Source organism: Leptodactylus fuscus, chromosome 2, assembly GCF_031893055.1.
Source record: "Leptodactylus fuscus isolate aLepFus1 chromosome 2, aLepFus1.hap2, whole genome shotgun sequence".
In the NCBI taxonomy this organism is placed as follows: Eukaryota; Metazoa; Chordata; class Amphibia; order Anura; family Leptodactylidae; genus Leptodactylus; species Leptodactylus fuscus.
The window spans coordinates 167,800,392-167,825,924 of NC_134266.1; the positions used below are offsets into that span (position 1 = coordinate 167,800,392).

Sequence of the window (25,533 nt, forward strand, 5' to 3'; positions counted from 1 at the left end):
GCAAAGGTTCCACATTGTGGAAAAGCAGCTTTTTTTCTTGAAGATTTTGCTTGCTTTTTTATGGCTAAACCCAGGAATATCTATAAAAGGAATGGGAAATATAAAGGAGGATCCTATACTTCTTGCTTCTCAATCCATCCCTGGCTTTGACTCAAAAACTGCAGAAGAATCTGCAACAACCCCCCCCCCCCCCCCCCCAATTTTCTGAAATGTGGGGACTCAGCCTTAGGCTGAGAAATTTCAGAATTTCCGCTGCAGATTCTACAATGTATGAATGGGAATATTGAGAATATCATTCATTTTGTAGGTAGTGTAAAATTCAGTTTTTTTTTCCACAACGCTTCCACTGCGAACAAAACGCTGCAACTTCACAACATGGGCCCCCGGCTTTAAGCAGCTTACGTTGTTTTTTGAGCCAAAGCCAGGAGTGGATTGAGTAGAAGGGAGAAGTATAAGAACTTCCTATTTATTCTCCATTCCTTTTGTATTCACATCTGGGTTTAGCTCAAAACCGCAGCAAAATCTGCAAGAAAAAAAGTTTTTGGAAGGGGAATGAGACTCCTAACTTATTTAAGGATTTCAATTCAACACAATATGATTATATGCTAACAAAAGGTTTGAAAAACGAATAGAATATATCACGTTTGATAACTTGTCACAAAACTGTTGTGTTTACAAAAGTAGCATTACTTATGATATACACATACACAGCTCTAGTATGGGATCATCTGTATGATCAGTGACTACAGCTTAGGTTCAACCCATCTCTTTTCTTAAACTCCAAATGATAGTCCCTCCCTAATTCATGCTTTAAGCTACAGCTCTGCTTGTTAAGGTGAACTGTTGTGTATAGGTACAAACCCACCATATGTTTATCAGTGAGAAGGTTATGTCCAGCAGTAGTTAATACTGGTGCTTTGCAGCACTGGAGCCCTAGGTTCGAATCCAACCAAGGAAAACATCTGCTAATAGTCTCGCTTTGGTTGCGTGGGTTTCTTCTACTATATTATTTCTTCTACTAACAGTGAATGTATATGTAGACAATGCCTGTAAAGCACTGCAGAATATATTGATGTCAGCAAAAAAAAAAAAAAAAAGCAAGGAAAAAAAAAAAAAAAGGAAAAATAGGTAAGCAAAGCAAAAATCAGTTAATAAAATATAGAAAAGATATTAAAATAAACTGAAAGGAGATAAATCAATGGTGATAAAACATATTATCATGTAACTGCTATAGATATGGGGGCAAATGAAGCTCAATTGGATTAGCCATTTTAATTATTTTAATGTGGTCGTAGATATGACTGAATCAGTATTATTATGAGCCTATAATAGTTAAGCAGGCCAACTAGATAAGTGACTGTTTTACACAGGGTACATATATCTCTTGTGGATATCTACCAATGTAGGAAATATCTTCTACTATTCACCACTATTTTAAGATCATGCCTTACTGCAGTTTGTTTGCTATCCGTTTTTTTAAATAGAACCATATTTCATATTTTATAATATGATTGGAATTGTCCCATATTGTTTCTTTCTATACTTCAGGGGTTTAAGAATGTTGCTGCTTTTATCTGAAGTGTTCTCAAATAAAAGCAGTATTGCTCCATCAACACCCTATAAAGGCTGTTATCCATCCTAAAGTCTATGTCTGCAAAATGTAAAGTGCTATTGTAAGCAGTAAAAACCATCACCACAATATCTTGGCATTGAGGAAATGACAGTGAAACAGAACAAATGGCAGCTTTATGGTCAGCAGAGTCTTGTGCTATTAAATGTTGTGCTATACCTGTCATTTTTGCAGCTACATCATTAAACTGCCAGTTGTTTTAGCAGTCAAATGATAAGATAAAGTTACTGAGTTATATTACCTATCAAAATCAAACACAAGGGATTGTTTGCACATAGTTTTTGTTTCTCGCACTATAGAAATGGAATATGCTTGCTTTCACTGGCATTATAGTGGTAGGTTACCATTCTTATTAAGACATATCTGCCAAATAGAGATCCCACATCTCCATTATTATGAGCCTGGAAGAATCCATCCCAAATATGACAGGTATGTCAGTAACATCTGTGACCTGCACCATTTGGTATCCATTAACTGATACAATTATGAAAAATGAATAAAGAAAATTCAGACACCACATGTATCTATACTGAAAAGGAACATCAATTGATCTAATTTACTTTCATACTTATGATAGTAATCTGCTTATTATATAATTTTTTGCACCAATGTTTTCCATTTACTGATGTCCATTATATATTGGGATAACTTTCTATACTGTGATATCACAGAAGACAAAAATGGAATTGAAAACCCATTGAAATAGTCACAGTTAAAAGTGTCAAGTTAAACCTTTGCCTAATCTGTACATTACATTGTCCAAGTTGACTTGATTTGTCTTAATTCTCTTTTGTGTGCCTAAGATATGAACTCAGTTCAACAGATGGTCATAACCTTATATAGCAGCGCAATAGCAAAAAGTTTTTGCCAGGAGGTTGGGACAGCAGTGTTTAGTAGAGATGAGCGAACAGTGTTCTATCGAACACATGTTCGATCGGATATCAGGGTGTTCGCCATGTTCGAATCGAATCGAACACCACGTGGTAAAGTGCGCCAAAATTCGATTCCCCTCCCACCTTCCCTGGCGCCTTTTTTGCACCAATAACAGCGCAGGGGAGGTGGGACAGGAACTACGACACCGGGGGCATTGAAAAAAATTGGAAAAAGTCATTGGCTGCCGAAATCAGGTGACCTCCATTTTAGACGAATAGTGGATTTCAAATCCGGGTCATATGAGAATGTGAACTTTGTGACTATGAGACAGGGATAGCTGTACAGGCAGGGATAGCTAGGGATAACCTTTATTTAGGGGGGAATGTTATTAAAAATAACTTTTTGGGGCTCTATCGGGTGTGTAATTGTGATTTTTGTGAGATAAACTTTTTCCCATAGGGATGCATTGGCCAGCGCTGATTGGCCGAATTCCGTACTCTGGCCAATCAGTGCTGGCCAATGCATTCTATTAGCTTGATGAAGCAGAGTGTGCACAAGGGTTCAAGCGCACGCTCGGCTCTGATGTAGCAGAGCCGAGGCTGCACAAGGGTTCAAGCGCACCCTCGGCTCTGATGTAGGAGAGCCGAGGGTGCACTTGAACCCTTGTGCACCCTCAGCTCTGCTACATCAGAGCCGAGGGTGCGCTTGAACCCTTGTGCACACTCTGCTTCATCAAGCTAATAGAATGCATTGGCCAGCGCTGATTGGCCAATGTATTCTATTAGCCTGATGAAGTAGAGCTGAATGTGTGTGCTAAGCACACACATTCAGCTCTACTTCATCGGGCTAATAGAATGCATTGGCCAGCGCTGATTGGCCAGAGTACGGAACTCGACCAATCAGCGCTGGCTCTGCTGGAGGAGGCGGAGTCTAAGATCGCTCCACACCAGTCTCCATTCAGGTCCGACCTTAGACTCCGCCTCCTCCGGCAGAGCCAGCGCTGATTGGCCGAAGGCTGGCCAATGCATTCCTATGCGAATGCAGACTTAGCAGTGCTGAGTCAGTTTTGCTCAACTACACATCTGATGCACACTCGGCACTGCTACATCAGATGTAGCAATCTGATGTAGCAGAGCCGAGGGTGCACTAGAACCCCTGTGCAAACTCAGTTCACGCTAATAGAATGCATTGGCCAGCGCTGATTGGCCAATGCATTCTATTAGCCCGATGAAGTAGAGCTGAATGTGTGTGCTAAGCACACACATTCAGCACTGCTTCATCACGCCAATACAATGCATTAGCCAGTGCTGATTGGCCAGAGTACGGAATTCGGCCAATCAGCGCTGGCTCTGCTGGAGGAGGCGGAGTCTAAGGTCGGACCTGAATGGAGACTGGTGTGGAGCGATCTTAGACTCCGCCTCCTCCAGCAGAGCCAGCGCTGATTGGCCGAATTCCGTACTCTGGCCAATCAGCGCTGGCCAATGCATTCTATTAGCCCGATGAAGTAGAGCTGAATGTGTGTGCTAAGCACACACATTCAGCACTGCTTCATCACGCCAATACAATGCATTAGCCAGTGCTGATTGGCCAGAGTACGGAATTCGGCCAATCAGCGCTGGCTCTGCTGGAGGAGGCGGAGTCTAAGATCGCTCCATTCAGGTCCGACCTTAGACTCCGCCTCCTCCGGCAGAGCCAGCGCTGATTGGCCGAAGGCTGGCCAATGCATTCCTATGCGAATGCAGACTTAGCAGTGCTGAGTCAGTTTTGCTCAACTACACATCTGATGCACACTCGGCACTGCTACATCAGATGTAGCAATCTGATGTAGCAGAGCCGAGGGTGCACTAGAACCCCTGTGCAAACTCAGTTCACGCTAATAGAATGCATTGGCCAGCGCTGATTGGCCAATGCATTCTATTAGCCCGATGAAGTAGAGCTGAATGTGTGTGCTAAGCACACTCATTCAGCACTGCTTCATCACGCCAATACAATGCATTAGCCAGTGCTGATTGGCCAGAGTACGGAATTCGGCCAATCAGCGCTGGCTCTGCTGGAGGAGGCGGAGTCTAAGGTCGGACCTGAATGGAGACTGGTGTGGAGCGATCTTAGACTCCGCCTCCTCCAGCAGAGCCAGCGCTGATTGGTCGAGTTCCGTACTCTGGCCAATCAGCGCTGGCCAATGCATTCTATTAGCCCGATGAAGTAGAGCTGAATGTGTGTGCTTAGCACACACATTCAGCTCTACTTCATCAGGCTAATAGAATACATTGGCCAATCAGCGCTGGCCAATGCATTCTATTAGCTTGATGAAGCAGAGTGTGCACAAGGGTTCAAGCGCACCCTCGGCTCTGATGTAGCAGAGCTGAGGGTGCACAAGGGTTCAAGCGCACCCTCGGCTCTCCTACATCAGAGCCGAGGGTGCGCTTGAACCCTTGTGCAGCCTCAGCTCTGCTACATCAGAGCCGAGGGTGCGCTTGAACCCTTGTGCACACTCTGCTTCATCAAGCTAATAGAATGCATTGGCCAGCGCTGATTGGCCAGAGTACGGAATTCGGCCAATCAGCGCTGGCTCTGCTGGAGGAGGCGGAGTCTAAGATCGCTCCACACCAGTCTCCATTCAGGTCCGACCTTAGACTCCGCCTCCTCCAGCAGAGCCAGCGCTGATTGGCCGAATTCCGTACTCTGGCCAATCAGCACTGGCTAATGCATTGTATTGGCGTGATGAAGCAGTGCTGAATGTGTGTGCTTAGCACACACATTCAGCTCTACTTCATCGGGCTAATAGAATGCATTGGCCAATCAGCGCTGGCCAATGCATTCTATTAGCGTGAACTGAGTTTGCACAGGGGTTCTAGTGCACCCTCGGCTCTGCTACATCAGATTGCTACATCTGATGTAGCAGTGCCGAGTGTGCATCAGATGTGTAGTTGAGCAAAACTGACTCAGCACTGCTAAGTCTGCATTCGCATAGGAATGCATTGGCCAGCCTTCGGCCAATCAGCGCTGGCTCTGCCGGAGGAGGCGGAGTCTAAGGTCGGACCTGAATGGAGACTGGTGTGGAGCGATCTTAGACTCCGCCTCCTCCAGCAGAGCCAGCGCTGATTGGCCGAATTCCGTACTCTGGCCAATCAGCACTGGCTAATGCATTGTATTGGCGTGATGAAGCAGTGCTGAATGAGTGTGCTTAGCACACACATTCAGCTCTACTTCATCGGGCTAATAGAATGCATTGGCCAATCAGCGCTGGCCAATGCATTCTATTAGCGTGAACTGAGTTTGCACAGGGGTTCTAGTGCACCCTCGGCTCTGCTACATCAGATTGCTACATCTGATGTAGCAGTGCCGAGTGTGCATCAGATGTGTAGTTGAGCAAAACTGACTCAGCACTGCTAAGTCTGCATTCGCATAGGAATGCATTGGCCAGCCTTCGGCCAATCAGCGCTGGCTCTGCCGGAGGAGGCGGAGTCTAAGGTCGGACCTGAATGGAGACTGGTGTGGAGCGATCTTAGACTCCGCCTCCTCCAGCAGAGCCAGCGCTGATTGGCCGAATTCCGTACTCTGGCCAATCAGCACTGGCTAATGCATTGTATTGGCGTGATGAAGCAGTGCTGAATGAGTGTGCTTAGCACACACATTCAGCTCTACTTCATCGGGCTAATAGAATGCATTGGCCAATCAGCGCTGGCCAATGCATTCTATTAGCGTGAACTGAGTTTGCACAGGGGTTCTAGTGCACCCTCGGCTCTGCTACATCAGATTGCTACATCTGATGTAGCAGTGCCGAGTGTGCATCAGATGTGTAGTTGAGCAAAACTGACTCAGCACTGCTAAGTCTGCATTCGCATAGGAATGCATTGGCCAGCCTTCGGCCAATCAGCGCTGGCTCTGCCGGAGGAGGCGGAGTCTAAGGTCGGACCTGAATGGAGACTGGTGTGGAGCGATCTTAGACTCCGCCTCCTCCAGCAGAGCCAGCGCTGATTGGCCGAATTCCGTACTCTGGCCAATCAGCACTGGCCAATGCATTTCTATGGGGAAAAGTTAGCTTGCGAAAATCGCAAACTGACAGGGATTTCCATGAAATAAAGTGACTTTTATGCCCCCAGACATGCTTCCCCTGCTGTCCCAGTGTCATTCCAGGGTGTTGGTATCATTTCCTGGGGTGTCATAGTGGACTTGGTGACCCTCCAGACACGAATTTGGGTTTCCCTCTTAACGAGTTTATGTTCCCCATAGACTATAATGGGGTTCGAAACCCATTCGAACACTCGAACAGTGAGCGGCTGTTCGAATCGAATTTCGAACCTCGAACATTTTAGTGTTCGCTCATCTCTAGTGTTTAGTAATGTTACACTCAGTTAACTCCTCGGCCTATACTGTTCTATACAGTTGAACTAAGGACATTGCTAAATAATATCTCTGCAGTATCTTTTTATGTATTTAAAGCAGAGCCTTTGATAGCAGAATCTTTGAGTATACAGGCAATGCCTATGGCATGAAATGCAGTTACATTTGCATAGCACATCTACTGTATATTAAACTTACATTTCCCAGAGTGATGTGTGCCTGGTGGATACAGTCTGGATAATATAAACTTGTTTATTAAACCCTAAAGTAAAAATAAACTTTACAGCAATGAATAAAAACACTGTATGGAATTAATCAGATATCAGAAGTATCAGTAATGTATCCGCATAACCTTCAATTAATTCAATATGCAAAGAAAATAAAATATAAAATCTCAGTTCTCCAGACACATGTTATCTCCAGTAAATGGTTTACAATATACTATAAACATCAATTACAATGTCTTGGTTTCCATTGGGATGTGCAAAAACCTATTTAGTGAGCTGTTTTCTTAATGCCTGATACAGCAGATACTAAAAGAAAGGCAACCCATTCCTTTTATGTTCAAACAGTAGATAGAAATATTCCTAGTTAGCTGGTGGCAGAAATTCCTTAATGGTCACTAATATTTCAGACAACTTAGTTTCATTTAATGGAAAATACAAGGTACACCACAGTGTAATGTACTTTATTTTATAATGTTGCTGTTTTCTGTTTGATAAGAAAAAATCAAAAGTTCCTGCCATAGGTGTCTCCTATCTAGCTACTGTAATTTGATGTTCACACCATGTTACTAAGGAAGTCCTGTACTTAGTTACTGCAGGCTTATGCTAGGATCACACTTGTTTTCGGGTATCCATTCTTTAGGTCCGCTTGGGGGAACCAAAAATATGGAAACCCAAACCCAATAAAAAGCAATTACCTGTGGAAACCTATGAGCCCCACAGACTATGATGGGGTCCGCTTGGTTTACGCCCAGTTTCCACTCGAAAAATCATTGCAGGACTTTTCTCTCTGCACAGATTTGGGATGAAAACTCCAAACCGAATCCAGTTGCAGGTGTGAACCTGGTCTAAAAAGGATTTACTGTGAGTGAAGGGAGGAGGCACTGGTATCTTCACGCAGTGTATGAAGAGGGGAGGGGCTGTTTTTCTCACTGCCTCCAAACATCTGCAAACTGCTTTTTCTGAGAGAATTATACAATATTTCACAGCAAATAATATAAGAAGTCTACCATACACTTGGATTAAACACAAAATGTTTTCGGCCATAATGGAGCTATTAGCAGCAGAAAATGTACAAAGTCGTATACAGCCATAGAAAGGACTGCCTAGCAAGAACTTTTCATGAAAACCAACATACTATTTAAAAGAATGACTGTCATTTGTTATTCCAAAAAAAGCTAAATAAAGCATATTCATTTTACCTGCAGATTCCAAAAACATATTGGTTACTAAAGTGTGATAAATAAAACAGATCACATGGTGTAGAAAAAGTATATGGAGTTTTATTTTAATCTGTTGTCCTTTTTTATCTGTTAATATTTACTTAGTAGCTTAGTGCATCTCCTGGAGGAACATGATGTACATAATGTAGCACAATAAGGCGTTTGGCTGAGGACGGAAGTACCTTTATATTCCAGGAGATTACACGCATGGCAAGGAAAGTTGAAAACACAGAAAACAGTAAACATTTGAACATAACACAGGCCAGGGGGCATAGCTATCCCTAGTGACCGCAGGGAAAAGGACAAATGGGCTTCGCTTATCTCTACCACATGAAAGGCACAATACTAAAGAGAGAAAGATCACTGGTGTAACTTACAGTAGTGAGCCCATGGATATAATTGCAGGTGCCCAGGGAGTGGGGAAAAAGAGCCCTACTGGTATAACATTTTGGACTAAGTATTTAGCAGGTCAGGGGTATACCCAGCAAAATAAGAGAAGTGTGGCATGCCTAGATCAGTAGGTCTGAGAAAACAGTATATACTGGAGATTGGGAATCCCAAGGCCAATGGGAGGTACCTCACATTAAGAAAAGATCTGAAAAAGCTTGGGAGAAAAGTGGGCATAGTTTCAGACTGAACATCTTGGGAAGGTCTTGGCATTGTAATATAGGCCTCATCAAGGCGCATGTAGGCTGAAATCAATACGGACTGGAGACTCTGATGGTCCATGGCAAGCTGAAGCCTCATGAAGGACTGCAGCAGTTGTCAAGTCTCGTCAGTCAAGACCAATCAAATCACTCACATAGTTGATGAAGCATCTTGAAGATCTGGTGGGGCTTCCAGCTGACCTCTTTGAGAAAGTGACAATAATGGAGGAAATGCCTTATTATCTTGTCCAATTCCTCAGTGGTCTTGGGGTTCGTCTGGTCCATGGGCTTCATGGATATCACTTAGGATAGGTCACCAATATTAGATCTGCAGAGGTCTGACACCTGAGACCACCACAGATCTCTAGTGTCAAGGCGCTTTGGTTCTCACCGTGCTGCTTGCTATACAAACTTTAGCGGTGAGTGTAGGTACTGCAGCATTCTTCCAATGAAGTCTATAGGACCACGTTGAAGTATGTATAATCCGCGGTCCAATTTATACAGCAAGTGAGCAGTTCAGTGAGAGTCACACTGCCTCGGTATGATATATATTTGTGGGTCCCAGGTGTCAGACCCTCACAGACCATCACTTATGGAAAGTGGATAACCTATTTAACTTTTAAAAATTTTGATGTAAAAGTACATGTATCCTTGCAGTAATTCTGAAACTTTGCATGCTTATATTTCTGGTGTGATCAGCTATAAGATAAATACCTCTTTTTTTTTTTTACTACAATATTAGATTTTAATATAACACATTTGAATATATTACAATTACACAACCATTGCGTCATCTTTAAATTCTACTGTAACCAGATATGTGAATTAGAAAATTCAGCAGTGCATGACCCATCCCAAGGCTTTCCTTCATGAATAACATCTTTCATAGGCAGTAGGGATGGTTTACATGATCACAGTACAGGATACATTCAATTAGAATAGTATATGTCCACATTAACAGTCTATTGCATTTACATTTTTTACTTAAGGGCATTGTTCGTTGCAGAGCAACTTGACACCAATTTTCAAAGCAATGTGTATTCCTTCAGCAGCAGTGGATTTGAAGCAATGACATGAGCTATTGTTCACTAAAATATGTGGCGTGTCGAGATGTCCCCTTGATGTTTATCAAGTTCAACATTTATTTAAATAGCCTTTCTAAAAGCTAGTTAGTAAAATAAATACTAGCCTCTATGCAGTTGCTGTGTGCCGTGTATAATACAATGTTATGCCAAAGGAAGACCAGAATGACTGTCTAGCTTTTCCTAAATGAATGTTAAAAAGCCATTTAGGGCATATGACTTGGCTAAGTATATGGGAAAATATGGTCTGAATTACTGGAATTATTTTCCATTGCCTAAACCCTCTGAGAACGTCATAGTTCTCCACATTATATTACCATATTAGTACATTCATCTATTGGTAATTCATTGGCCATTGCTGTTATATTCTTCCTTTTTATTTCTAAAGGGAGTTAAGTTAAAACCCCCACAGCTTCTATGGGTGAGATATTATATATATATATATATATATATATATATATATATATATATATATATATATATATATAATGTAGTGCCACATACAGTAGCAGAGATGCAAAGGTAAGTAAGCCCGGTCTCTGGCCTACTTGTAACTTTAGCTATGCACCTATAGTATAAGTTATTCTTTTGACATTAATAAGAACTCTTCCTCTCTTAATACAGTATTTAACATTACAGAAGTTGTATTCAATACAATTGTATGTATATGTATACTAGCTAAAAATGTAAAGAAAGTACAGTATGTTTGAAAATCTGTGGGAATCAAGTGTGTAATATATGGATTTAATTAGAGATTGTCTATAATAGTAAATTAAGATGTAAAAATTAATAAAGAACTTTGGATGGAAAAATGTATGAATAATTCATCTGTGGAATATTTATAGTTTCACACCACTAATTGAAACATTTATTCAGTATGAAAATTTCATTTGAATATAAATAAGATGAGGTCCCGTATATCTTTATGTCAAAGACTGTTACCACAAAATCATAAAACCATAACTATAAAGCACACAAATTATTGTTCAGTCTTTTATTTTCTCAATTACAATAAAGTTAGAACTTATATTGCTATCTACTATTGTCAAAAGTTCTTGAGGCTAAAAGCTTTTCTCCCTAATTAGAATTCTTGTTTCTGCGTTCCATATTAAAGTATAACTAAACTTTTATTTATTTTTTCATGAATCCATAGTACATTTGAAGAGAACAAACTTTATGTATACTTTACTAAAGAAAAGTGCCTGTTTCTTCACTTATTTGCCTCCTTCTGCCACTGATTAAAATATAGAAGTCTACAGAGAGGAGGAGGAAGCAAACTCCCTTAAAGCAGAGGGTGTCCATTTATCACTGTAGACAGCCTTATATGTTATCTCACTCCTTCCCTTCTCCATAGATTTTATTGTGAGATTATCTACAGACCAAAATTAGTCAGATAGAAACTATATTGCAAAGTTTGTTCCCTTCACCACCAATTTTGATTTATGAAATTGATTTATAAAATTTTGATTTATAAAAATAAAATAAAAAAGTGTCTTTATGGCCGTCTCAGTTCAGTGATTTCTGTAGGATGCCAGGAACCCATGTGACATGTCATGCCATATTTCCTACCCACTGGCTAACATGGTACAAAAGCAAACATTTTCCATATACGTTACAGATTATACTTCAACAGTCACCTAAAGCTGCTATATTAGCTCAAGCTCATACCCCACCAACTAGGTTTTCAAATCAGTTTGGAAAAAGACCTTCAGCTTACTTTCATTGAAGATCAATGGATGGCTACATTTAAAATTGTTAACAATATGCTACATTGAGTAGTAACACTTAGGGTGCATTCACACTGAGTAACGTGCCGCGTGACCTGGCACGTATACGCTGTGTGAGATTTTGAGCACCGTATACGCTCCCATTGATTTCAATGGGAGTTAGTCTCGTATACAACACGTTATTTTGCGGCCGTGATTTTGCGGCCGCAAAATAACGCAGCGTACACGATCCAGGCTCCCATTGAAATCAATGGGAGTGTATACGACGCTCAAAATCTCACACGGCGTATACGTGCCAGGTCACGCAGCACGTTACTCCGTGTGAATGCACCCTTAGAAATATCTAGAAAATTCACAGACAAGTCCTTAAAACTAAAACTTAGCCTTTATTTAAGCAATTTAAAACCTGATGTCATGCAATAAACTATTGTACAGATGGTATTATACTCTGAGAGGCTTATCAGCTATTTCCCCTACTGTCTCAGATGTATGATGAGGCATACATTTGCCAAGGGCATGCTTCTTCCCATATGATGGGTATGCCCTTTGATAATCACCTTTAGACACAAATCTACTCTATGCTACAATACTTAATATAGTGGGATACCCCTTTCCTTGGAGCCCTAGTTCCTTCTTTTGTCTATGGATATAGCTGATCTATCTGCTGAGGATCTTTGTATCATGTTCCATACTTTGACTGTAATGAGAATCTGTATAACTTAAAATTGAAAGAGTATACATATTCCTACATTACCTGAAATATTTCATTCTCTTCACAATGACTGTATTTTGAAAGACCTTATTACCTGTTGCTTAGAAACTACAAGAACATTCGGTACATATTGGTGTAAATGGCTTTAATGGACTGGATACTCCTGTCGAATTAGCAGGCCAATATTGACATGTTTCTAACAAATGACTAGAACATATCTCAATTGATAATGATTCCACATCATGATAGATGAGACCTTATTATATTTCTTAATTTAAACTGACCTCTTCAGGCAGAAAAGGTTTTCAGTTTTTTGTTAGATTGTGCTCATTTTTATGTATTGGCTAGTATTTAATATGGGTTTATACTGCATGCTGAATCAGATCATGGTATATTATTCTGTACCTGTGACTTGTTTATGTATCATCTCCTGTTTTCACTCCTTACCCTTGTTCCTTCCCCTCCTCTCTTCCCCTATACCCTTTGTTTTTCCTTCGCATGCGAGATTATGTGGTGAAGATAACTTGATTATGATGGCGATGCTGTGAGATGCAATGATGACTTTTATGCTAATGTATTATTTCTGATTAAAACTTTGGTCCTTTGAAAAATGTAATAATAGAAGTTAGAAAAAAAAAAAAAAGAAATATGGAGTTTTCTATTGTCTTTACATAAAGGGAAAAGATCTTCCTTAACAACATTCAGGGCTATGCTTTTAAGCCCCTTGCACATGCCCGTGTGCTATCTGGGTTTTCCTCAGATACCACACTGACCCATTCATTTCTGTGGGCCAGGGTACATGACTGTGAATTACATGGTCCTGCGTGCGGGCCGACGGTCCGGGCCGCAAAATATGAAACAAGTCCTATTTCTATCCGATTGTGCGGCTGTACTTCTGTGGTTCCTATTCTGCGGAAGCATGGTCAGTGTATGGGCCGCATACAGATGACACCAGCATGGCTGTGTGCAACCCACCTAAAGCGGTCATATGGATCATAGGAACCAGTACAGTGAAGATGTTTAATGACATCTGTGAAGCATGGGATTTTTCAAAAAACAATCGGACCTTGATTGATGAAAAGAATCCAAGGAGTTTATTTCAGGAAGTCCAGTTTTAACAAAAAAAATAATTCTTCAGAAAATTTCCATAGTGTATACAACAAACACCTTGTACCTCAGGCTGCTGTAATCTCACAAGCTATTCACCATGTGAACTTCACCAACACACACATACCCAGCTTTCTGGGAATTGGAATCATTTTATACCTTAGACATTTCCCATAATCCTCTGCAGTTTTCCCTATAAAACCCTGGAGTTGCTGCAGACTTGCCTCTTATAAGATCAGGGCAGGCACACCCCAGTGCAACGCCACTACTGCAGGTAAATATGCAAAAAAACACTTTATAAATCCATGTTAATGTGAACAGTTCCTTAGTGTTAGTATATGGTTCCCAGAGGGTAAGACAAGAAATAGTAGGAAAATAGAGCATTAGGTGGCCAGCCTAATGAGGAAAGAAAGAAATAAGAAGCAGTAATAGAACATTCACACAGAGATATTACCAGACCTGGGGACTCCTGTACCACCACTAAGGTTACAAAGAAGAAATCACATGGAAACATAACAGAAAACAGTTTACCTCTTCACAACATCCATTACATTTTTTTCTAAACATGCTCTGTGATGTGAACAAAGGATAATTGGAAATGGAAATGAAGAGTGTGGATTGTAGATATTACCTATTGCGGAAAGTGCAATGCTCTGTTATATAGGGAGGAATCCAGCATTCATTTTACATTCTTTAAAATATTTTGAACAAAAAAAAATCAAAACCTTCAATAAATAGGATATTATATGATGATACTTTCCTTTTAAATAAAGTGGGATTGTTAATGTATTTCACTTAGTGTGACGATTATACAGGATAACGCGGAATATAGTGATGGTTCATTGTATGTACTGTAGTTATGTAAGTTGCGAACATCTATTATGAGTTTATCCTATTTTTTGTCATTTCTGTTTAACAGTTGAAAAAATCCAAAATCAGTGGGAGGAAGTACATTGCCGCCTCCATAATAGAAGACAGCAGCTTCAGGAAATGCTGAAGGATTCCACCCAGTGGCATGATGCCCGACATGAGGCCGACCAGGTCCTGGAGAAGGCAAAAGCACATATTGACTCGTGGAAGGAGATATCATATACAGTTGAATCACTGAAAAAACAAAATTCAGATCTAAAGGTCTGTACTGAGAAATCTTTTATGTCTTCACAGCTTTCTGCAACTTTACATATGTCAAGTGACACAACCGTGATGTCTGAGAATGCTTATGACAAACGGATTTCACATACACAATTGTAATCGAAATACAAAAATGAGATAAACATTTGTGACTATAGGTTTTATACGTAATGATTATTAGGCAAATATTAGATGTATTGCAAACATATATATGTTACTTATTTTCAATAGGTGCATAGCGGACATACACTATCTGTGGTCACAAAGCCTTCTTGTGTGGCCAGTAGGGTTGAGAGATCGTGTTCGGAAAAGATCGGATTCCGATCGGCGATCGAGAAAATTTCACGATCGCCATCAGAATTCCGAACATGATCTTTTTATGTGGGATCGAGATCGGTGATCTTTTCCCACAATGCTTTGCTTAGCCTTCACACTGAGTATACACTGTATACTCAGTGTGAAGGCTCCGCTGCAGTTCCATAGGAATGAATGGAAGCAGCCGGCACACAGCCTTAATCCCCTGTGCGCCGGCTGGCTCAATTCATTCGAATGGGAGGCTAAACTAAACATCTCTAGCAGCTACATACCTCTAGAGATGGCTGCTCTGGTGCCCCCCTTCTTCTTGCCTTGCTGCCCCGCCTCCCAGGTTTGTGTTTAAAGTGCTAGGTAGGTGGGGCTTGTGACTTAGGAGAGTGTGGGCGGGTACAGGGCGGGGAGACGTGACGTCTCCCCTCCCAGTACCCGCCCACACTCTCCTAACCCGCCCACACTCTCCTAACCTGGCAGGGAGGGGGCAGCGAAGGGAGAAGAGCAGCGTGCAGCGGCAGCGAGGCAAAGAATGAAGGCACCGGGCACCGGACCAGCCATCTCTGGAGGTAAGTGGACAGCAGGGGGGACTAAGTAGCCAGAGGATTAAAAAAAAATCCTCTGGCTACTTAGTGATTCACTACACAGTGTGGATTCTAACAATTGTTAGATTCTATGCTGTATAGTGAATAGGATTGCTTTTAAAATCCAATTTCCGATTAATAAAAAAAATCCCATTGACTTGCATTGGGATCGAGATCGAGTTCGAATGAAAAATGATCGGAAATCGGATGTTAAAATCGATCCTGAAAAGTCAAGATCGGCTCAACCCTAGTGGCCAGTAACAGCAGGAAGAGTTACAATGTGCAATGTATATTATTGTGCTATTGCTAGTTATGGAATCAGCAAAGAGAAGAGACTGTTGGTGTTGGTGGAGTAATATGGTTTTTTTGCAATTTCCAATGGTGGCCAACGCCCCTTTCTCCCCTCCTCACAACAAGCTATCTGAGGGATATCAGTAAGGCTGTAATATTACATGAACGCAGGAAGGGGTAGGATATACTTTGTTGTAGAGAGGAGTGGTAGAGTGCCTATCACTCCTGAAACTGAACATTGGAAAGTTCTGCATAAAAATATTATCCTCTGCAAACAAGGGAATGTAGTGCCATAGTGCAATGAAACCTCTCCAAAAGACTAAGCGTAGAATGCTTTGTTATAAATTCAACCCTATTTTGTCATTGGAAATCTGACATGCAATGAGATTTCTCTGCATTATTTATTCTGTATGTTTTCTTCCAAGTACCGTATAATAAGGGGTATGACACATTCCATTTTAAAACGAAAAAAATAAAAAAAAAAATAAAAAAAAAAACAGCATCTCTTTAGTTGCAGATTCTGCTGTGCTTGTTCTTCTGTCTGCGTGTTATTCCATTTGGGCAATTTACTGATGATGAGCCTCCGCAGTGCTTACATGGTATATTTTTTAATTATGACCCTAATTACCATAATTTGTCCTCCTTAAACCTGTTACTGTAAGTTAATCTCCATTGGGGAAGAGATAGACATTAGAATAAATGCACTCTATGAGGATAGTGATACATTTCCTCCATTAGCAAGCAAGCAATTAAAAAATAAGAATAAGACACACAATATTCTATAGCCCACGTGTGAGCCATTGCTGTCAATAGTCAGGTGTATTGGTATATAATTCTTACAATAACATCAATGTGGGTTTTCATTTCTAACCACGTGTGCCTTGACATGTTTTTTATCCGTGTATTTCCAGCTTTGTAATATTAATAAACTAGGAATGTGACATTTAGGCCTCCTGCTTTATGGCAAGTTGTAAATACTTGATATACAGGCACTGAAGGCAAATGAAATACTTTGCAACTACTAGGTATATTACATGGATATGTTTATAGGCTATTTATATGCTGTTGTAGCACCATGTAATGACATAGGGCACATGCCTACTTTTTGTAATTAAGGAAAAATAATGTACTTTTTGCACTGGTTCATCTGTGGGTATTGCACAATCTTTATGGTAGGGAGATGGGCTGGATGCAAACACAGGTGTTAAGGGTGCACTGAATAGCTCCTCTTCATACATATCTAAAGATCTTTTTCTTCACAGTAGGATTGCACTTTAAGGCCGGGGCCCTATGGGACCGAAACGCTGTGGGGAAAATTGTGGCGTTTTACAGTTAAGGCAAAGTGGATGGGATTCTAGCAATTCCCACGCCCACTTTGCGGTAAAAACTGTGGTGTGGACACATCGTGATTTCCAAAACCGGTGCGGGTTTTGGAAATCGCAGCATGTCAATTATACCTATGGAAACGCTGGCGTTTGGAGTTGTAACAGAAAGAATGCAGAGGAAAACTCAGCAAACTTTCTGTCTAAAGCGCTGCGGGAAGAACCGCTATGTATTGCCGCTGTGTTTTTTCCCACATTTTTCCCATTTTTTTTGGTGTGGGACATCCCGTGGAGCCTTAGCCTTAAGCAAAAAAAGAGTATATTCGCTACAGCCTCTAAAAGAGCAGATAAGTGGTTTAGTAGTGATCTTGCAGGTAGTAGACTCCCTTTAAGATTTTATATATTAAAGACCCTGCACTGATCAGCTGATTGAGGGGCAACATCAGTGGCGAAAATAAGTCAACTCAACATACCATGCAGGGGCCTGCAGTACTGCTGTCATTGTCTTCAATGGAAAAGAGCTGCAGTAGTATTCACGGCCACTGCACGGTGTATGGCTGCAGGCTGTGGTGAAGTCAACAGGGTTAAAATCCTAAAACGCCCTGTAAATAGAGATTAAATATTCCATCCATATGCGTTTTGTCTGAAGAAAGTGCTTTGTATCTTTCTCATATTTCTAGAAAACTTCACCACGGCCATAGTACTACATCTTCACAATGTCAAGTGTAATGTTACTTAATGCAAGTTGCATGTCGCTATGTTTTTACAATCCTTGGTAGAATTGAATTTTTATACATCAGAGCACTCATATTACATGTTGCGCTGTGTTACAATGGACTGGAAGTATACAATATAATTATCTTTGTACACCCTTTTAAAGTTTACATTTTAACCCCTTAAGGACATAGCCTATTTTGAAACCTTCAGGACGCAGCTATATTTTGCACAGCCAGGAGCCATACCTTTTACATTTTTCTGTTAACATACAGTAGTTATTTGAGGGATTGTATTTTGCAGTTGTATTTGTAGGGGAGAATGAATAAGTAACATGTTGAACATAATTTATCACAGTCGACATGTTGACTGTGGTTATCCTAGGGTGTAACACTAAGTTTTTTCCGGGTCGAAACGAGTTTGTTGTAAACAGCTTAAATTGGTTTAAAACATGGTGTATGACACTGTCAGGGTTCCTAGGAACCTATCTATCCAATTTCATCTTCTCCAAAGCAAACACAGCCAAAGTTATGTCAAAGTGAAAGAAACATGTATGTCTATGGAAAAACGGATGTTAAGCAGTGGATACAAACTCCTAGTTTAACCATACACTGCACAGCTACTCCCTTTTATGTATTCTAACATTTAAACTAGAGAATGGCGAACCTCCCAAGATTTGTTTAGTTTTGAGTTCTGGTGGCGCAGGTCCCTGGCTTGTTTTGGCTTGAACAAGTTCAGTACGAACCAGAAGTGAAATTATTATACTCACCTTCCCTCACCTCTTTTGGGCCGCCTCACGGCATCTGGTGCTTTCCTGGTGACGTCTTACCCTTAGGGTCAGTGCTGACGTTTGTGATTGGACCCCATCGGTTACATGTGCACAGCAAGCGTTACGACTAGAGATGAGCGAACACTGTTCGGAACAGCCATTCCGAACAGCACGCTCACAGCACACTCCCATAGAAATGAATGGAAGCGGCCAGCACGCACGGGGTTAAGCGGCCGGCTGCCGGCAAAGTCTGCGTGCCAGGTGCTTCCATTCATTTCTATGGGAGCGTGCTGTTCGGATCGGCTGATCCGAACAGTGTTCGCTCATCTCTAGTTACGACATCATGACTTGAGGTCCAAAAGAAGTGAAGGAAGATGAATATGAAACTTTTTTTCTTTTATTTCACCTTCCTTAGGCCTCTACCTGAAGAGACCCCAGAGTATAATAAATTACCGCAGTGCATGTTGCAGTGGGCATTTTAGTTCATCTGAGATGAATCCCCAATTGTTTGGTTTTATTAAAAAGTGAACAATTTAGAATATTCAGGATGAACCTGGCTCGGAACAAATCATTTCTTCCATCTCTATTTAATATGCTCCAAAACTTTACTGATTTTTTTTTTTTCCGAGAAAAGCTGCTTGAGGGTTTTTTCTTAGATACACACATTGGTTATATTGAGAGAAGCAATGGTTTTATAGAAAAATGAGCCTGTTTTGATGACTTTTAAGTGCTACAGGCTTGTTATTTGGGAGACAAAGAAGAAACGGCTTTCCAAAACAAAAAGCCCTCAAAAATTATCCATTAATGGAAGCAAATTTGAATTCAAAATAGCATTGGCATTGAAAGATGCAATGACACAGGGATTTTTTTGACATGAGGAACTTCTCCAATATAACTTTAATTTTTATTTTATGGCAACACTGTAGCACCAACACTATAGAATACTGAGATGTGATGGACCAGGCCGCAGGACATGTCTGGTTGAGTAGTGGCAGTGGTGGTAGATGTGGCAACATATGTGGCAGTACAGCATGGAATAATGTGATGGACCGGCCGAAAAAGATGATGTCCAGTTGTTTAGGAGTAGCAGGGAGCATGAGCAGTACAGTTAATGGAACGTGATACTGGGAGACAATGGCAGCCCTATTCAGAAGCCACAGTCGAGATGTAACAATCACCTTTAACCAACTGAGATTTTTCACACTATCAGACTGTGTCACACTGATTATTAGGTGAGCCAATACACTTTCTTTAAAAAAAAGAGTGATTTTTCAGATTAGTGTTGGCAGACTTAGTGTTTTGCCATTAGAAAGGCAGTTTGTATGTATTTATTGGAAAAAAAAAAACTCTTCCTGAAAAAAGCCATTTAGAAAAGGTTTTTTTTCTTACTGACAGGACAGACTTCATCAGTAAAAACAATATGAGACACTCTGTGGACAATCACAGATGAAACTGCTCTACTGCAAAACAGACTTGGACAAAATTAGATTACTGGCAGTGAAAAAAGTCAACTGTCCATTGTCTATATTACTGCCGCAGTCTAGCTCACACAGCACAGATATTCTCCATCACTCCTATCTATGATTTCTGGAAGGTTCCCCTACTACACCCCTGTAATTGATTAAATTTGACTTAACTTTGTTCTACTTCCCCTACTCCTAGGGTTCTCTAGCCCTGTTGCACATTTTGCTGCTGTGTATTGTAGAAGAAAATGTACTAGTTGCTTTCGATCACGCAGTGAGGAATAACCCCTAGTTTCACCATTAAAACTCAACTTTTATTAATGTATTTTAAAAGTTCAGAACGGCATAATAAACTACCGTCCATATAAAGGGGATATTGAAACAACAGTAGAGTAGGGTAATATTCTAATGGCTGTATTAGATACTGTGTCAACCTACAGATGCAGCTCAGTCTTTTAGTCAATTCCCTTCAATACAATTCCCACCCTCCATGCATGAGACAGCAGGACTAGTACCAGAACCTAGGGGGCACTAAAATCTCCTCTATTGTCAATAAGAGATTAAGAACAATAAGCCCACCCTAATTCCAATGTTTGCTAGTACTTATGTTTGCTAGTATTTATCTAGCTAGGGAAGACCACAAGCATACATCTGGTAATTAGCAAGTTACACACAGCCAAAGTATCTATAGGGTTAAATTTCCCCCAATGCTTTAACCTACTCCACACACAAACACACGACTCAAATGGTATACATATAACTAGTAATGCAGCCTAACGGTCCGTTTCCCCGACCAAAGTCAGTTCATCAGAGGCTTTTTTATGCACATTGATAGTGCTAATGATATTTGTATAGCATTGAATTATAGCGTGTAGCCGCTTGTCGGCTGTGATGTATAGCCGCATTGGCGGCTGGTAATGCTTGTTACTTATACCAAACAAGCCCCACCCCTCTTGGTGACGTCAGAGTGGGCGTGCCCAATCAGATGACTCGCACCATACTATGTCACCTCTCCTATTGGTGCCCTGAGCTCCGGCTCAATGCCGCCACTCAAAATCACACCCAACAGGGTATAACAAAAACCCACCCCATATGGGGGCGTAAACTAACAACGCACAAGCGTCATAGTAACCCCAGATATAATATCGCGGACCACCTCAAACAAGGTACAAATCCACACAGATAACCAAAAGCACCCAGTCCATTACCAGAGTAGAACCAATGGTGGAAGAAAACAAATAAAATACACCAAAATAAGGTATATAGGTAGAATAAAACTAATATAGAAAGGGGACCATTATGTTTGCATACACATCTATCTGAACCAGATGAATACATACATAGGTAGGTATATAAAAGATAGAAATAAATACCAATTCCAAGCATGCCTAATCCATATAGGTAAGTATGCACATGATGAAAAACAAATGGATGACTATTAACCGGTTAAGGACCGCTGGCCGTAAATTTACGGCCAGCAGTCCTGGTCTCTAAGACCAGCCGATAGTAAATTTACGGCCGGTCTTCAGAGACTCACTAGGCAGGGGGTGGGGCGGGGGGAGGGCAGGGGTTAGGTGTTACTAACACCTAACCACCCCCTCAACAACGTTCAGTCGGACTCAGTTCCGACTGAACGTTTTAACCCTTTCGATCGTGCCATGAAACATCACGGCGCGATCGAAAGGGATCCGCCGCAGATTGAAGCTGATCGGCACCCCCCGCGGCGAGATCGGGGGGTGCCGATGTCAGTAGAAGGTAGTCTGGGGTCTGGCCAGTGACCCCAGACTACCGGAGCCCCACATACCTGGTGATCCTGCCAGGCGGTGGAGGAAGTGAGCGATGTGTCTCACTTCCTCTGCAGCTTACAGGACACGAGCAGGCTCATGTCCTGCTCGTGTCCTGCAAGCTACTATACAGAATCAGTTGATGCTTTCATCAAAGCATCAACTGATTCAAGTGTCCTAAATGGACACATGAAAAAGTAAAAAAAAAAAAAGTAAAAAAAAAATAAAGTGTATGAAAAAAGTAATAAAGTTATAAAGCCCAAAAATCCCTTTTTCTCTATACAAAATGAATTATATAAAAAAAGTACTAAAAATTAATAAAAACAATGCATATTTGGTATCGCCGCGTCCGTAACAACCTGTACAATAAAACTGAAATAATATTTAATGTATACGGTGTACATCTGAAAAAAAAAACGGAAAAAACCCGCCGGAAGTAATGATTTTTCACCATATCACCTTACAAAATATGCTATAAAAAGTGATCAAAAAATCATATGCACCCCACAATAGTACCAATAAAAAGCGCAGGTTGTCCCGCAAAAAATAAGCCCTCAACCAACACTGTCAACCGAAAAATAAAAATGTTACGCCTCTCAGAAGATGGCGATGCAAAAATCACTGATTTATGTCCCCAAATGTGTTTTTGTTCTGCAGAATTAGTATCGCATAAAAAAATACTATAAATGAGGTATCGCCATAACCGTACCGACCCGCAGAATAAAGGCTACATGTTACTTATACTGTACGCTGCATGGCGCAAAATTTAAAGGGTACAACTCAATGCCAGGATTGATTTTTTTTTTTTTTTTTTTTTTAAATCCAGCAAGAAAGAGTTAATAAAATGTATTCAGTATGTTGTAGGCACCCAAAAATGGTGTCATTACAAAATACATCACATCCCGCAAACAACAAGCCCTTATATGGCCGCGTCACCAAAAGAATAAAGAAAATATAGCATCTAGCAATGTGAAGACAAAATCACGCAAAATCGCCAAATCATTAGAATACAACTGGCGGCGTCAGGAAGGGAATATATAAGCGGTGTGAGCGAATATCAGTGGACACCCCAGATTTACAGCTTATGAGGGAACAGACACCAGAAGTGACCCCCAAAGTGACCCCCAGAGTGACTCCCCCAATCATAGGAGCTACTGGGACATAGTAGGGAATTTGGTGTCTGCAATGTTCTCCGCACCGCTTATATATTCCCTCTTCGCCATCCGCCGTGCAGTCACGTCTGGGATACTAATACTCACTACACCCCCTGATAAATTCTTTGAGGGGTGCAGTTTTCAAAATGGGGTCACTCCTTTGGGGAATCCACTTTTCTGGTACCTTACAGGCTCTACAAACATGACATCTGAATCTGTACTCCAAAAGCCTCATCGCGCTCCTTCCCTTCTGCGCCCTGCTGTGCGCCCAAACTGCAGTTTATGACACATGTTTGACACATGTATGACACTGGTGTACCCGGGATAACGGACGTAATGTCATATGTGGGAATAAACTGATATTAGGGCACAGCCGGACACAGAAGGGAAGAAGGGTTATTGGGTTTTTGGAGCCCAGACGGTTTGGTTTTTGGATGCCATGACACCTTTGCAGAGCTGAAACGCCAGTAAAGTGGAATCCCCTGATATGTGACCTTATTTTGGAAACTACACCCCTGAAGGATTTATCCAGGGGTACAGAGAGCATTTTTAGCCCCCAAGTTTTGCTATAACTTATTATCCATAAATGAATACGCAGATGATTGTGAGAACTGAAAATGACCATTTTTCCAGGAATCCGTCATTTCAGTGCGTAATATGTTGTGCCCGCCTTGTATCAGAGATGAACGCTCTGAAAGCTGTTGTGCCCGGGATACCCGCTTACCAGTTTTTGGAGTGTCTCTGCTGACATAAGTCGGGCACAACATATCGGGTACTGAAATGGCGAATCTCTGGAAATTTTTCATTTTTAACTTCTCATTATCAGTTGCGATTTCATTTCTGGAAACTAAATAAATGCAACACTCAAGGGTTAAAAATTCTCGCTACGCCATTTGATAAATCCCATCAGTGGGCTAGTGTCCAAAATAGGGTGACATGTCTGCAGATTCCACTTTATTGACAATTCAGGGGCTTTGCAAAAGTGACGTCCAAAAACCAAACTGTGCACCAAAAACCAAAATAGCGCTCCTTCCCTTCTGCGCCCTGCTGTGTGCCCAAACTACAGTTTATGCCACATGTATGACACTGGTGTACCCGGGATAACGGACGTAATGTCATATGTGGGTATAAACTGATATTAGGGCACATGTATGACACTGGTGTACCCGGGATAACGTACGTAATGTCATAAGTGGTTATAAACTGATATTAGGGCACAGACGGACACAGAAGGGTTATTGGGTTTTTTGGAGCACAGATGGTTTGGTTTTTGGATGCCATGACACTTTTGCAGAGACCCTAAACTTGCCCCTACAAAATGGGGTTTACAGTTACCTCCAGGTCTCTCCAATAGGAACATGGCCCCCAGAAAGTCCCTCTAAATCTGTACCCCAAAAGCTAAAAAGCGCAGTGCTCCTTCCCTTCTGAGCCCTGCTGTGTGCCCAAGCAGCAGTTTACACCCACATATATCATTTTTTGCCCCTCGGGATGGCCCCTTAATAGTTTTAGGAGTGCAGGTCTCTGACAACACAAAGTGGGTGCAACGTATTGGGCACCGAAATGGCATATTTCTTTCAAAATTTCAATTTTCATTTTGGACATTCATTTTTTGGAAGCATTTTAGGCACAAAATGATAATACCCCTTGATTCATTCCTTGACAGGTGTAGTTTATAAAATGGGGTCACTTTTGAGGGGTTTCCATTGTATTGGTACTTTAGGGGCTCAGCAAATGCGACATGGCACCTGAAAACTATTCCAGCCACATCTGCCCTCCAAAATCCAAATAGCGCTCTTTCCATTCTGAGCCCCATCATGTACCCATACAGCAGATTATGGCCACATATGGGGTATTGCCGTGTTCAGGAGAAATTGTGTAACAAACTGTGGGGGGCTTTTAATTCTTTAACTACTTGCAAAATTAAAAATATGGCGCTAAATGGACGATTCATTGTGAAAAAAAAGTAATTTTTCATTTTTACGTCCCAATGTTAATAAAATCTGTGAAACAGCTGTGAGGCCAAAATGCTCACCAAACCCCTAGATAAATTCTATGAGGGGTGTAGTTTCCAAAATGGGGTCACTTTTAGGGGGTTTCCACTATATTGATACTTTAGGGGCTCTGCAAATGCGACATGGGACTTGAAAAATATTCCAGCAAAATCTGTCCTTCAAAAGCCAAATAGCCCTCTTTCCATTCTGAGCCCCGCCATGTTCCCATACAGCAGATTATGACCCCATATGGGGCATTTCTGTGTTCAGGAGAAATTGTTTAACGAACTTTATGGAGCTTTTTCCCCTTTATCCTCTTGTGAAAATGAAAAATGTGGGGCTAAATTGACAGTTTATTGGAAAAAAAGTAATTTTTCATTTTCATGGCCCAATGTTAATAAAATCTGTGAAACAGCTGTAGGGTCAAAATGCTCACTCTACCCTTTGATATGTTC

At 41.2% G+C, this 25,533-nt stretch overlaps 1 protein-coding gene across 12 annotated transcripts in view; it reads left to right on the forward strand.

Moving 5' to 3' along the window:
• Positions 1-25,533, forward strand: part of DMD (dystrophin) — a 1,873,751-nt gene that overhangs the window by 1,302,251 nt on the left and 545,967 nt on the right. For all 12 annotated transcript variants that reach the window (XM_075265063.1, XM_075265067.1, XM_075265060.1 and 9 more), the window contains one exon: positions 14,489-14,700. In XM_075265063.1, the coding sequence (XP_075121164.1) occupies positions 14,489-14,700 (212 nt within the window). The remainder of the gene's footprint in view (positions 1-14,488; positions 14,701-25,533) is intronic.